Below are 15117 nucleotides of genomic sequence, written 5' to 3'. Positions count from 1 at the left end.
TCCCCAGGTGTCACGAGGTTACCGATTGAGCCCACCTGCCGGTCCCCGGCAAGAATGGTCAAACAACAATTGTTAAGTGCCTGAATCGTGTTTGCCTGAGATTTCGCTGACCAGGAACCAGAGAGGCCACATAAGAAGTTGTAAAATACGGTGTCTTCTGAGATCTAGGTAAGCGACCAATGTTTGTAAATACGTTACGGTTAGTTATCAACTGTAGCTAGTTAGCTCCACAAGGTGCGCTCGGGCTGCTATTATGACACTGACTTGGATAGAAGGGATCCAGCTTTTGTCAGGTTAACGTCAGACTTTTCATAGCAGGTTAGAATAATTTACGCAGCAGGTTAGTGTAATTATGTTAAGGTTAGGAAAAGGGTTGGTGTTAGCTAAAATGCAAAACATTTTAACTTTTGAATTCAATTTGACAAAAGATGGATCCCGTCTAGCCATGACCTTATCCCACCTTCTAAACTAGGGCAGCTAGTTAATTAATTCGATTCTCAGCTCTCTAAACTGGAACATGCCATGTAGGTCAGCGTAATCTATTTAAAATATAAATACGTTTCAATTCAACTACGGTTATTTAGAAGCATTACACTTGCATACAAGACATAACCTAAACCCACGGCTATATTTGCAGTGTTTTGAAAGATATGTATGTATGTATGTGTGGTATTATGGTGATTTACAGTGGTGTAAAAATACTTAATTTTTTGGGGTATCTGTACTTTATTTATATTTTTGACCACTTTTACTTCACTACATTCCTAAAGAAAATGCTCCATACATTTTCCCTGACACCCAAAAGTACTCATTACATTTGAATGCTTAGCAGGACCGGAAAATTGTCTAATTCACACTTATCAAGAGAACATCACTGGTGATCCCTACTGCCTCTGATCTGGCGAACACACTAAACACATGCTTCATTTTGTAAATCATGTCTGAGTGGCTGAGGTGCCCCTGGCTATCTATACATGTTTGCTTAATATAAGGAATTTGAAATGATTTATACTTTTACCTTTGATACTTAAGTATGTTTTAGCAATTACATTTAATTTTGATACTTAAGCATATTTAAAACCTAATACTTTTAGACTTTTACTCAAGTAGTATTTTACTGGTTGACTTTCACTTTTACTTGAGTCATTTTCTAATAAGGTATCTTTACCTTTACTCAAGTATGACAATTTGGTACTTTTTCCACCACTGATGATTTATGAGGCTACCATTGTAATTTAAATTAGCTTACTAGAAGACATGCAACTATGGCCACACATTACCTTTTTAACTTTAGGTTTAGGTCAGCAAGTTCAGAGCTGGTCCAACATCAACATTGTTGATAGGGAAGTGAAAAGTTTGAATCTAGTTTTGTTTTAAACTGGTTACTTCTTAGATGATCACCTTATTATTTAGGCTTTTAGGTTTGTCATTGTTTTACTACTCTGCATATCACAAGAAGGAAGAGGGGCAATATAATGCCTATTTTACATTTTGATATATGTTTGTTGCAAATTCTTGGTCTATGAGTCAAGATAGTGTAGACATTTTTATTATTTAATTATTCATATTATTATGATAATATACACTGAGTGTACAAAACATTAACACCTTCCTAATACTGCTATGCACCCCCCTCATTTTGTAGTCAGAACAGCCTCAATCTTTTATCTTGCCCCTTCACCCTCTGAATGGCACACGTACACAATCCATGTCTCAACTGTCTCAAGGCCTCCCCTTCATCTACTGTACACTGGTTTGAAGTGGATTTAACAAGTGGCATCAATAAGGGATCATAGCTTTCAGCTGGATTCACCTGGTCATTGTCATGGAAAGAGCAGGTGTTCCTAATGTTTTGTATGCTCAGTGTATAATACTTTTAGATCTTTCAACATCTAATCTCAAATGTTTTGTGTGTCTACTACTCTACAGCTACTGCGACCAAACCACACATACCTTGGAATTTCCCTCCCACATCATCAGCTCTCCCCTTCCCATCATCAGCTCTCCCCTTCCCCCCTCCCATCATGGCTACCTCTATGGACCAGTCCACTCTTCTAGAAGACGAGCTCACCTGTCCCGTGTGCTTGGACCTGTTCCGGGACCCCCACCTGCTGCCCTGCGGCCACAACTTCTGCCTGCTGTGCATCCGCCGGCTCAAACGCCAAGCAGAGCGAGGCCGCTTCCGTTGCCCCGAGTGCCGAGAGAGCCACCGCTGCTCCGCGGCCTCCCAGAAGAACTTTAAGCTCGCCAACATCGCAGATGACTTCCGCTGCAGGGGACGGGTATGTGCTCTCTGGGGGCTGTATTCATGAAGTGTCTCAGTGGAGGAGTACTGATTTAGGATAAGTTTAGCCTTTTACATGGACAGGAGGGCCCTGATCCTAGATCAGCACTCCTACTCTGAGATGCTTGAAACACATGGCCCCTGGTCACATTAGCTGTGGAGCGGTAGCTAAAAGCACCAAAGAAAAGTTTCTATGAATTTTAAGGCCTATCACTCTGATGACCTTAGTTTAAGGAGTATTCATCTCTACAATAGCCTGCTCTAGTGATTCATAGCCTATAGGCCCCACCCAACAAACACGCTACCTCTCTTCCTCTTCCTTTCTCTATGATGTCCAGGCAGTAGCATCAAGACAACAACAACCAGACGGCAGCCCGACAACGGCCAAGACCCCCGTGTCCGTGCCGTGTGACTACTGCTCTCCAGGGGACACTAGCGAGGCGGGAAAAGGGGAACCTGGGGCTGGAGTGGTGGTAGAGGTAGCGGTCAAGACGTGTCTGAAATGCGAGGTGTCCATGTGTCAGGTAAAGATCTGGGAGGCCCACACATGGAATAGTGCTATTCCCAAGAGCTTTTTTTTTGAATCCATAATTCCAAATGCACCCATGGTAAAGCATTGTGGAGCAGAAATATTCTAATATTCTTATTCTGTTGTCTAAGCAGTCTTTTTATTTTTATTTTTTATTTTTTTGCACAGCACCAGTATTCTCAACACATTGAAGTGTTGCATGTGCATAACACTGTCTTTTTTTAATATATTTTTTTAAAGCTTTGTTTTTATTTTACATTTTCAATCAGCAGGTAAGTCAAGACAAACATTAACTGTTTCTTCATTTTTGTCCATTTCAGGAGCACATGAAGCCCCACCTGGAGCTGCCTGCGTTTAGGGAGCACCCGCTGACTGAACCCCTGGGGGACCTGAGGAAGAGGAAGTGTCCCCAACACGATGAGATGTACCGCTATTACTGCATGGACGACCGGGTGTGTGTCTGCAACGCCTGTACCATCGAGGGGGGCCACGCCGGACACACCATCAAGACCCTGAAGAACACTATGAAGGATCTGAAGGTAACGGCTCTAAAGTTATAAAACCTATAAAACAGTGGCTAATAGGTTAATCACTGTGTGTTTAAGTCACGGGCACAACTTTCACTGGGGACAGTGTGTTTATCTGACTGGATACCCCCACTTCTAAAACCAATATTGCACCCCTGGTTTAGGTTACATATCGTTATGGAAGAGTGGTAGAGTTAAGAGGTCTCTGTTTGTTGGTCTACTGGTCAGGAGGGGGATGTACAGGACTAAATGAAGCACTATAAAAATGAAAGACCCTCACTTAGAACACACTCGCACACAAGTAGTATGTACTCCCTATCACTTTCGATCAAACAAAAGGTACACACACACAGAACACACCTCTATACTCTAGACTAGGCCTCCACAGAATGGCAATTGATGAGTCTAGAACACAGGGGAATGTCATTGTCACTGCTGTTGTCTGACATGGTTGAGCAAATGAGAGACAATGAGTGAGTCCAAAATGTCACCCTATAGCCTAAATAGTGGGAAGAGAGATCCCATAGGGCTCTGGTCAAAAGTAATGCACTATAATGGGAATAGGGTGCCATTCGGGACTGAGACAAAACATGATGTGATCTCATTGTTTGAATGAATTGATCAAGCTGCTTCCTGAAGTGACTTGTCTGAACCAATGTGAAAAAGGGAGACATTTCCAGTTGAGTTCACCATTTACCCTCACTATAGTCTTGTTGTCATAGTGAATGACTCCCCTCCCTCAAACCCACTCTCTCCCTCTGTTTCTCTCTCTCCCAAACTCCCACTCTCCCTCTGTTCTCAGGGCTCTCTGGAGAACCAGCTACAGAAGGTGGACAGGAAGCTGAACAAAGCAGAGAAAAATCTCCAGGAGCAGAAGGAACAAGAACGGCTGAACAAGGTGATATTGCTGATTTAGGATGAGGGCAGCCGGTGATTGTCACGCAAATAACTGCCGGTCTCACGGTAATTGACCGTTAATTAATATAAACACATTTCCCATCTGCTGGCTTCCACACATAGCCTATAAGCCAATGATGCAGAACTTTGGATATCTACATAAAAATTTAATATAGCCTACACCATCACAATAAATCCATTATTTATTTTAGTCTAAAGAAAAATGATATGAAGAAAATGAAGTCTATTTCAGAAGAACAGAACAGAAGAGCATAATCTGAGTTGTCTTTATGTTAGGCTGTGATATGGCTGTGGGCTACACTAGTTCATTTAGCAGACAAGATTTGTTTAGAATTCCGTGGCATTATTTTATAGTGAAAAATACAGTTGAACATGGCTGAATAAAATAGGAGTGCGCACATGGGGCTTTTCTGTGTTGAGCGGTTAACCTGTTATGGATAGGGGGCAGTATTTTCACAGCCGGATAAAAAACGTACCCGATTTAATATGATTATTACTCCTGCCCAGAAACTAGAATATGCATATAATTATTAGCTTTGGATAGAAAACACTCCAAAGTTTCTAAAACTGTTTGAATGGTGTCTGTGAGTATAACAGAACACATATGGCAGGCAAAAACCTGAGAAGATTTCATGCAGGAAGTGGCCTGTCTGACAAGGTGTCGTTCTTCTTGCCTCTGTTTATTGAAGACTGAGGATCTCTGCTATAACGTGACACTTCCTACGGCTCCCATAGGCTCTCAGAAGGCGGCAAAAAGCTGAATCGTGGCTTTGCAGGCTCTGGTTGAAACAAAGTAGCGCGTTTGGGTAGTGGCTGGTTACAGTACTGTGAGACTCAGGCGCGTGCCCGCGTCGAAAGAATGATTTGTTTTCTTTCCTCTGTTTACCTAAACGCAGATTCCCGGTCGGAATATTATTGCTTTTTTACGAGAAAAATGGCATAAAAATTGATTTTAAACAGCGGTTGACATGCTTCGAAGTACGGTAATGGAATATTTAGAAATCTTTTGTCACGAATTGCGCCATGTTCGTGACCCTTATTTACACTTCGGATAGTGTCTAGAACGCACAAACAAAACGCCGCTGTTGGAACATAACTATGGATTATTTTGGACCAAACCAACATTTGTTATTGAAGTAGCAGTCCTGGGAGTGCATTCTGACGAAGACAACAAAGGTAATCAAACTTTTGTAATAGTAAATCGGAGTTTGGTCAGGGCTAAACTTGGTCGGTGTCTAAATGGCTAGCCGTGATGGCTGGGCTATCTACTGAGAATATTGCAAAATGTGCTTTCACCGAAAAGCTATTTTAAAATCGGACATATCGAGTGCATAGAGGAGTTCTGTATCTATAATTCTTAAAATAATTGTTATGTTTTTTGTGAACGTTTATCGTGAGTAATTTAGTAAATTCACCGGATGTTTGCGGGGGGTATGCTAGTTCTGAACGTCACATGCTAATGTAAAAAAGCTGCTTTTTGATATAAATATGAACTTGATTGAACAAAACATGCATGTATTGTATAACATAATGTCCTAGGGTTGTCATCTGATGAAGATAATCAAAGGTTAGTGCTGCATTTAGCTGTGGTTTTGTTTTTTGTGACATTATATGCTAGCTTGAAAAATGGGTGTCTGATTATTTCTGGCTGGGTACTCTGCTGACATAATGTAATGTTTTGCTTTCGCTGTAAAGCCTTTTTGAAATCGGACAGTGTGGTTAGATTAACGAGAGTCTTGTCTTTAAAATGCTGTAAAATAGTCATATGTTTGAAAAATGGAAGTTTTCGGATTTTAGAGGAGTTTGTATTTCGCGCCACGCCCATCATTGGATATTGGAGCAGGTGTTCCGCTAGCGGAACGTCTAGATGTAAGAGGTTAACAAAGAAACCGTTCCTCCTATATGCTTCATTTAGAGTTATTTATGCAACTTTAGTTGTTCTACAAACGTTGGGCTATATGTTTTGATTTTTAATACATTCTAAGTCGCATCAAAGGCATGACCTCTGCTTTGTTTATTGCTCAGGCTGTACACACTTAATCAGTCTCTCATTCACAATTTATCAAGCACTTGATAATGCCACCATTTCCCGGCCGCATCCTCTTTGTGTGGCCGTAATGCCCCCTAAAAAAATCCATGCCTTTTTTGGCCGTTGTGCCCTTGTGCTGAATATAATAATTATAATTCCCTTCTCCCGGCTTCATGCTCCAAAGCACCTCACTCACATGGCTCTCTCAGATTGCTCAATTCTTATTAGCCAATGCCCGTCACGTGATCGGGTCTTTCTCACAGGCTAGGTGCATATTGAAGACATTAGAATAACTGTCCACATTTACTTTTTGGCAGACTATTCTTGATTTAATCTTGTCTTTACATATACTAAATCATATAAGTGTGAAATTAGTTTTGATTTAGAATGGACCATTATCATGCACCCGTCTCGAAACATGGGCAGCGGGAAAAAAATACATGTCAACTATGCTCTTAAATAGCGAATGGAGGACGCTTTTCACGTGGTTCATTTTCATGCCAGCCAGGTAAGCTATACTCCTGTTGTAAATATAAGCAATGTGCTTAATATTAGGAAAGTTGAGAAATAAATATAGTATGCCTAGCCTATAGAAAGCTGATGGGATCCTGCTATTTTTAATAGAGGTCATCACTCTGTTCTCACGCAATTGCATAGCCTATAGAAATGTTGCGCAACATGAGCTCAGTGTGTTTGATTAGATTTTCGATTACATTTGCATTGATGTCAGAGTGATTAGAGGGACAGTAGAGTGCTGAGTATCAGGCAGTTGGCAAGTTTGGTAGGCTACTAGTGAACATCAGCAACAACAGAGTTTGGAGAAGCCTAATTACAGTGACTAAACTGTCACATGGAATTTGACTGCCATCATGACTTGTGACCACCCGTGTGGCGGTAATATGCTCACCGTAACAGCCCTATCTAGGATCAGTTTTGCATTTAAGATTGTAATGAACATGATTATGGACAGGTGTTCGCACCTGATCCTTGATCAGCACTCCTTTCCATAATGTAAGATGACATGTATTTGTATTGTTTACAGAGCTGTATATTTATTTACATTTGTTGTATTGAAAAATATATATATATATTTAATCTACACTGCTCAAAAAAATAAAGGGAACACTAAAATAACACATCCTAGATCTGAATGAATGAAATATTCTTATTAAATACTTTTTTCTTTACATAGTTGAATGTGCTGACAACAAAATCACACAAAAATAATCAATGGAAATCCAATTTATCAACCCATGGAGGTCTGGATTTGGAGTCACACTCAAAATTAAAGTGGAAAACCACACTACAGGCTGATCCAACTTTGATGTAATGTCCTTAAAACAAGTCAAAATGAGGCTCAGTAGTGTGTGTGGCCTCCACGTGCCTGTATGACCTCCCTACAACGCCTGGGCATGCTCCTGATGAGGTGGCGGATGGTCTCCTGAGGGATCTCCTCCCAGACCTGGACTAAAGCATCCGCCAACTCCTGGACAGTCTGTGGTGCAACGTGGCGTTGGTGGATGGAGCGAGACATGATGTCCCAGATGTGCTCAATTGGATTCAGGTTTGGGGAACGGGCGGGCCAGTCCATAGCATCAATGCCTTCCTCTTGCAGGAACTGCTGACACACTCCAGCCACATGAGGTCTAGCATTGTCTTGCATTAGGAGGAACCCAGGGCCAACCGCACCAGCATATGGTCTCACAAGGGGTCTGAGGATCTCATCTCGGTAACTAATGGCAGTCAGGCTACCTCTGGCAAGCACATGGAGGGCTGTGCGGCCCCCCAAAGAAATGCCACCCCACACCATGACAGACCCACCGCCAAACCGGTCATGCTGGAGGATGTTGCAGGCAGCAGAACGTTCTCCACGGCGTCTCCAGACTGTCACGTCTGTCACATGTGCTCAGTGTGAACCTGCTTTCATCTGTGAAGAGCACAGGGCACCAGTGGCGAATTTGCCAATCTAGGTGTTCTCTGGCAAATGCCAAACGTCCTGCACGGTGTTGGGCTGTAAGCACAACCCCCACCTGTGGACGTTGGGCCCTCATACCACCCTCATGGAGTCTGTTTCTGACCGTTTGAGCAGACACATGCACATTTGTGGCCTGCTGGAGGTCATTTTGCAGGGCTCTGGCAGTGCTCCTCCTGCTCCTCCTTGCACAAAGGCGGAGGTAGCGGTCCTGCTGCTGGGTTGTTGCCCTCCTACGGCCTCCTCCACGTCTCCTGATGTACTGGCCTGTCTCCTGGTAGCGCCTCCATGCTCTGGACACTACGCTGACAGACACAGCAAACCTTCTTGCCACAGCTCACATTGATGTGCCATCCTGGATGAGCTGCACTACCTGCGCCACTTGTGTGGGTTGTAGACTCCGTCTCATGCTACCACGAGAGTGAAAGCACCGCCAGCATTCAAAAGTGACCAAAATATCAGCCAGGAAGCATAGGAACTGAGAAGTGGTCTGTGTTTACCACCTGCAGAACCACTCCTTTATTGGGGGTGTCTTGCTAATTGCCTATAATTTCCACCTGTTGTCTATTCCATTTGTACAACAGCATGTGAAATGTATTGTCAATCAGTGTTTCTTCCTAAGTGGACAGTTTGATTTCACAGAAGTGTGATTGACTTGGAGTTACATTGTGTTGTTTAAGTGTTCCCTTTTTTTTTGAGCAGTATATTTTCATGTCTGAAGATGAGGAAACTTTTGATCACTGATTAGTTAGATTTTGGTTAAACACACACCTACCTCTCAACCCTCTCCCTCTCTCTGTGCAGAGGTTCCTGGAGGACTCAGACCAGCGGGTCACAGCCTTGGGGGAGGTGTTACAGGTCCACCTGGAGGGCTTCCTCACCTCCCTCAGGGACTGTTCCTGCTCCCACGGGGTTGAGTGTGGCCCCAGCATCCAGCGGAACATAGCCAAGGCGGTCCAGGACCAGTCCCGTCTGCAGGATGTCCACAGTGGCATCCAGACCCTCGCCCAGGAGAACGACCCCTTCCGCTTCCTGGAGGTCAGTGCGCGGATAAATTGATATACATGGACAAATGGATGTGCCTTTAACATTCTTTTTAAAACCGTCCTGTTCCTAAGTAGCTTTATTGTTTTATTTTCATGAACTAAATGTTTGTTTTTTTTAAAATCGGGATTGGAAAAGATGCAGACAATTACATTGATGGAAGCCACAATCCCCCCCCCCCCCAATTTTTTTTTATTTTTATAAAATGAATGATGTTATTCTTTGCTTCTCTGATTTGCTGTTTAGGCGTACAAGTCATCAAGCAAAAAGTAAGTGGGTTGTGTGTGTGTCTCCAACTGTCTATGGGCGTTGCGCCATTTGCTGTGTGTGTGTGTGTGTGTGTGTGTGTGTGTGTGTGTGTGTGTGTGTGTGTGTGTGTGTGTGTGTGTGTGTGTGTGTGTGTGTGTGTGTGTGTGTGTGTGTGTGTGTGTGTGTGTGTGTGTGTGTGTGTGTGTGTGTGTGTGTGTGTGTGAGAGAGCTATGTCTATGGGTGACATTTAATTTGTAATGCGTGCGTGTGTCTTTCTCTCTCCACCTGTCTATGGGTGATGTGCCATTGCTAATGCGAGTGCGTTTGTGTGTTTGTCCCAGTTTCTGCAGGCAGTTGAAGAAGCCCCTGTTCCACCCAGAATGTGCTTGCGTTGACTCAGACGGCCTGGCCGAGTCCATGGAGGCTAAACAGGAAGACTTCCTCACTGAAGTACACTCTCACGTCTCTCACCTCATCAACGAGCTCTGTAAGTAACAGACTGCTGTGTGTGAGAAAGGGTAGAGGGAACTACGGTGTGTTAAATAATTTGAATACATTTTCAATTTGTGGGCACAAGCACACAGAAATTATAATCTATCATGTTCACATATGTATGTACAGTTGAAGTCGGAAGTTTACATACACTTAGGTTGGAGTCATTAAAACGAGTTTTTCAACCACTCCACAAATTTCTTGTTAACAAACTATAGTTTTGGCAAGTCGGTTAGGACATCTACTTTTGTGCATTACACAAATAATTTTTACAACAATTGTTTACAAACAGATTATTTCACTTATAATTCACTGTATCACAATTCCAGTAGATCAGAAGTTTACATACACTAAGTTGACTGTGCCTTTAAACAGCTTGGAAAATTCCATAAAATGATGTCATGGCTTTAGAAGCTTCTGATAGGCTAATAGACATCATTTTAGTCAATTGGAGGTGTTCCTGTGGATGCATTTCAAGGGCCTACCTTCAAACTCAGTGCCTCTTTGCATGACACCATGGGAAAATGAAAAGAAATCAGCCAAGACCCCAGAAAAAAAATAGTTGACGTCCACAAGTCTGGTTCATTCTTGGGAGCAATTTCCAAACGCCTGAAGGTACCACGTCCATTTGTACAAACAATAGTACGCTAGTATAAACACCATGGGACCACGCAGCCGTCATACTGCTCAGGAAGGAGACGCGTTCTGTCTCCTAGAGATGAACGTACTTTGGTGCGAAAAGTGCAAATCAATCCCAGAACAACAGCAAAGGACTTTGTGAAGATGCTGGAGGAAACGGGTACAACGTATCTATATCCACGGTAAAACGAATCCTATATCGACATAACATGAAAAGCCGCTCAGCAGGGAAGAAGGCACTGCTCCAAAACAGCCATAAAGACCGACTACGATTTGCAACTGCACATGGGGACAAAGATTGTACTTTTTGGAGAAATATCCTCTGGTCTGATGAAACATAATGACCATCATTATTTTTGGAGGAAAAAGGGGGAGGCTTGCAAGCTGAAGAACACCATCCCAATCGTGAAGCACGGGGGTGGCAGCATCATGTTGTGGGGGTGCTTTGCTGCAGGAGGGACTGGTGCACTTCACAAAATAGATGACATCATGAGGAAGGAAAATTATGTGGATATATTGAAGCAACATCAAAACATCAGTCAGGAAGTTAAAGCTTGGTCGCAAATGGGTCTTCCAAATGGACAATGACCCGAAGCATACTTCCAAAGTTGTGGCAAAATGGCTTAAGGACAACAAAGTATTGGAGTGGCCATCACAAAGCCATGACCTCAATCCTATAGAAAATTTGTGGGCAGAACTGAATGTGTGTGTGAGGAAGGAGGCCTACAAACCTGACTCAGTTACACCAGCTCTGTCAGGAGGAATGGGCCAAAATTCACCCAACTTATTGTGGGAAGCTTGTGGAAGGCTACAAGAAACGTTTGACGCAAGTTAAACATTTGAAAGGCAATGCTACCAAATACTAATTGAGTGTATGTAAACTTCTGACCCACTGGGAATGTGATGAAAGAAATAAAAGCTGAAATCACTCTACTATTATTCTGACATTTTACATTCTTAAAGTGGTGATCCTAACTGACCTAAGACAGGGGATTTTTACTTGGATTAAATGTCAGGAATTGTGAAAAAACTGAGTTTAAATGTATTTGGCTAAGGTATATGTAAACTTCCGACTTCAATTGTATTTTTGGTTGGGTTTTACAAAAGCCCTTTGGGTTTCCAGGTTCACATCTACATTTATTTTTACCTTGTTTTTTTCTATCTGAACTGTTTGTCTTTTAGTTGTCTTTTTTTGTGTGTTCGACAAATAAACCAACCTAAAGAATGTGGTGTCAAGTGCAAACACTTTTCTCCTCAGACTTCATTGCATGCATGATAGAACAGCAGAATATGTACTGCAACATGTCTTCAACAATGCTGTCGGACGCTCCTCTCCTCCGTTTCATCAACAAAACCAATAACAAAAGGCGCTGAGGCGAACAGTGGCACAGTTTCACCAAATGTGGATTCTACCTTTAACAGTTTTGTCTTCTACCAGGTCCCGTAGTACGGGAAGAGGAGGACAGCGGAGGAGAGGAGGAGGAGGACGAAGATGATGATGACAGCAGTGATGGAGATGAGCAAGAAGAAGCTGAGGAGGAGATGAGGAGTGAGGAAGAGGAGGCTGTACACGACCAAAGTGAGTCAGCAGACGAACTTTACAGTCCTGAAGGTCAGGAAGACGAGGAAGAAGAAGAAGAGGAAGAAGAGGAGATTCATTCAGACTGATGAAATGACATCCATTTAAGTCTGATTTTCAGTCAAAAAGTCATGCATTGATGTCAGTGGGAGAATGTGTGGAAAGGCTACTTTGGATTTTTCCATAAATTACCAAAAGAACCATTTTGGGAAACCTTTTAAATATTATACATCAATGTTTAGAAGATATGTTTGTGTGCATCCCAAATGGCACCCTATTTCTTACTACTTTCGACCAGGGCACTATATAGGCAATAGGGTGTCATTTGGAACGTAGACACTTTTTTTTATTTTTTTTTTTTATTTATTTTTTTTAGTTCAAGATTATACTGTAATAACTAAACACTTGAAACTGGGCTTGTCATTCTAACCTCATACGGTTTTGTTTTTGACTAAAGCGCTTTTGATGTGCCCAACCTCTCTTTTGCAGACCTGGGTTCAAATAGTATTTGATTTTAATTTTTAATTTTTTTTCAAATACTTTTCTGCATTTGCTTTGTAATGTAATCTAATATAGTTTTTCGATCTATTATATTGCTTCCATTAAGCCTGGCAAGCTTGATCAAGCACTGCTAGAAGTATTTGTAATAATTTCACCTAGTATTTGAACCCAGGTTCGGGCTGTATTATACATCCAGGGAAAGCCACATCTTAAGTATTTTTTTTGATTCTCAGGAAGATGTATTATAAGGTATTTATTATTTGATGGCACTTTGATAAATAATTATACATAATATAAATAATTAAAAGGTATTGCACTGACCACTTGCAGAAATCAATATCTTCATAAACTACAATGGGCTACCTGACTAATTATACACCATTAGTGCATTTAGTTAGCATGGTCCCAGATCTGTTTGTGCTGTCTTGCCAGCTCCAATATGAATGACCATCAGAGTTGGCAAGACAGCAGAAATAGATCTGGGACCAGGCTAGCATTTAGGTGTTCATGTGTAACCAGACAAATGTGAGTGCATGTCCTGACTGAATTCTGATTGATGTGAATTTTATACCAATGAAAGTTGGATGATAGAAGACTTGTGGATGAGTGTGAAGCGTGGGTGTGTTTTTCAAAAGCTCTTTGAAAGTTATGTAAAAGTTGGTGAGCTATATGTTTATCAGTCTATCGTTTAATAATTAATTGTTCATACGGTATTATGTTTCATCAGTTGCACACCTGGGTTGTATTCATTAGGCACCAAATGTGGGGAAAAAACAGACTGAAACAGGGAGAGATCTACCAGAACTGGTCCAATAAGTAGCCCTTGTTCTCCTTTTCCGTTTGGAAACGGTGTGCACTAATGAACACAACCCATGTCTCATAGTTCTGAGAAATATTTGAAAGCCTACTTCTAGTGCTTGTAGCAATAGATAACTTGTTACTTTAGACATGTTTTGTACCGTTATCAATTTATACAGTTCTGCAAAGAACATAGTGATAAATTGCTTTTTTGTCCTGCAAGGGATTTAAAAAAATTTGATCTGAAAAAGCTATAATATTTTGGGGGGATTTTCATACTGGTGATTTTGAATGTGGTAAAATTGTCATTCTATCCAGCCAATAAACTCAGCATGAATGTTATAATAGCACATTGCATTCATATGTATAACATTTCATTGGCTTCTTTCAGACCCCCACATTCTTTTACATTATACTGTCAAATTGCATTTGGATTAATTATTTTCTTCCTTTCACTTTTATGAATTCTTGAAACTATAATTCCAAGTAATGTCTAATATGTCAGCCTGGCCTCAAAGATGTAACAGTCAATGCAAATCTGTGACACAAATATAGTTAAATAAAGGTTAAATTAAAAAATAATACCCATTAAACCTAGTTGTTAAACAGGGAAACAGTTTTTCCACCATTCTTTTTTCCCATAAGGGATTTTAGAAACACAATAAGGGCTGTATTTCATGTAGTCTTACCTTGGTGTAACGTTTTGATAGCAATGTAAATCTTTCGCAGACAAGATGAATTTTATCAATATATTCGGCTCTATTCACTCAGATTCCAAAATGCTAATTCACAGAGTAGACATGTAAAACAAATCCCTGCAAGCTCCTGCACATCGTCTATAGCTGACACCTTTGCTAACAGGTATTATGTAAATGTAAAACTTGTACAAGACAGTTCACAGAATTGTCCATTTAAATAAATGTAGCCAAACTATCCATTACTGCATTTAACTAACATTAGATAGAATCTCTGGATTACCTTTCTTTTGCCTTGATTCTGCAGTCTCGTCCAGATCATCATGGCATTTGTAGTTCTTTATGATAGCCACATTAGCAGCTAATTAGCATTTCATTTTTGGGGGGGTGAATACAGAAAATAAACATCACCTTGTCCTAGAGAGATTTACATGGTTATCAAAACATCACACCAGGCTAAGCCTACATGAAACACAGCCCTTATTTAAGTGTTTCTGAAATCCCCTATGGGAAAAATGAATGGTGGAAATACGATTGGAACCATCTCCCTGTTTGACCGCTGGTTATTATGACTCATACTGTGGTAGTCTATTTGTATGATATGTTTGGTATGGTTACATAAGACAGAAGGTTACTTAATAAAACATCTTAAGGATCTGACCCTTTTTTTCAATTTGCTGAATTCGACCATTAAGCCAAAAACAAAAGGAGGGAGGTTGGCCTGGGAGTATGGGTGGTTGTATAACGTGAATGTTCGAATCACATCACAGACAATTTTAGCAACATTGCAACTACTTAGCATGTTAGCTAACCCTTCCCCTAACCCTAACTCCTAAATGTAACCCTAAACTTAACCCAGC

General features: G+C 41.3%; 1 protein-coding gene across 1 annotated transcript; it reads left to right on the top strand.

The window, feature by feature from the left end:
- Positions 1 to 11: 11 nt before the first annotated feature.
- LOC106577949 (uncharacterized) lies at positions 12 to 14917 on the top strand. Its single transcript, XM_014156428.3, has 9 exons — positions 12 to 168; positions 1930 to 2282; positions 2623 to 2808; positions 3134 to 3352; positions 4143 to 4238; positions 9064 to 9297; positions 9550 to 9572; positions 9895 to 10040; positions 12123 to 14917. Exons 2-9 carry the CDS (start codon positions 2025 to 2027, stop codon positions 12350 to 12352), a joined length of 1392 nt encoding a protein of 463 aa, XP_014011903.1. The 5' UTR covers positions 12 to 168; positions 1930 to 2024; the 3' UTR covers positions 12353 to 14917.
- The last annotated feature ends 200 nt before the right edge of the window (positions 14918 to 15117 follow it).

The sequence above is a fragment of the Salmo salar genome, chromosome 18 (assembly GCF_965601325.2).
Source record: "Salmo salar chromosome 18, fSalSal1, whole genome shotgun sequence".
In the NCBI taxonomy this organism is placed as follows: domain Eukaryota; kingdom Metazoa; phylum Chordata; class Actinopteri; order Salmoniformes; family Salmonidae; genus Salmo; species Salmo salar.
Note: the sequence above shows the minus strand (reverse complement) of the source record. Positions and strands in the feature narration are given on the sequence as shown.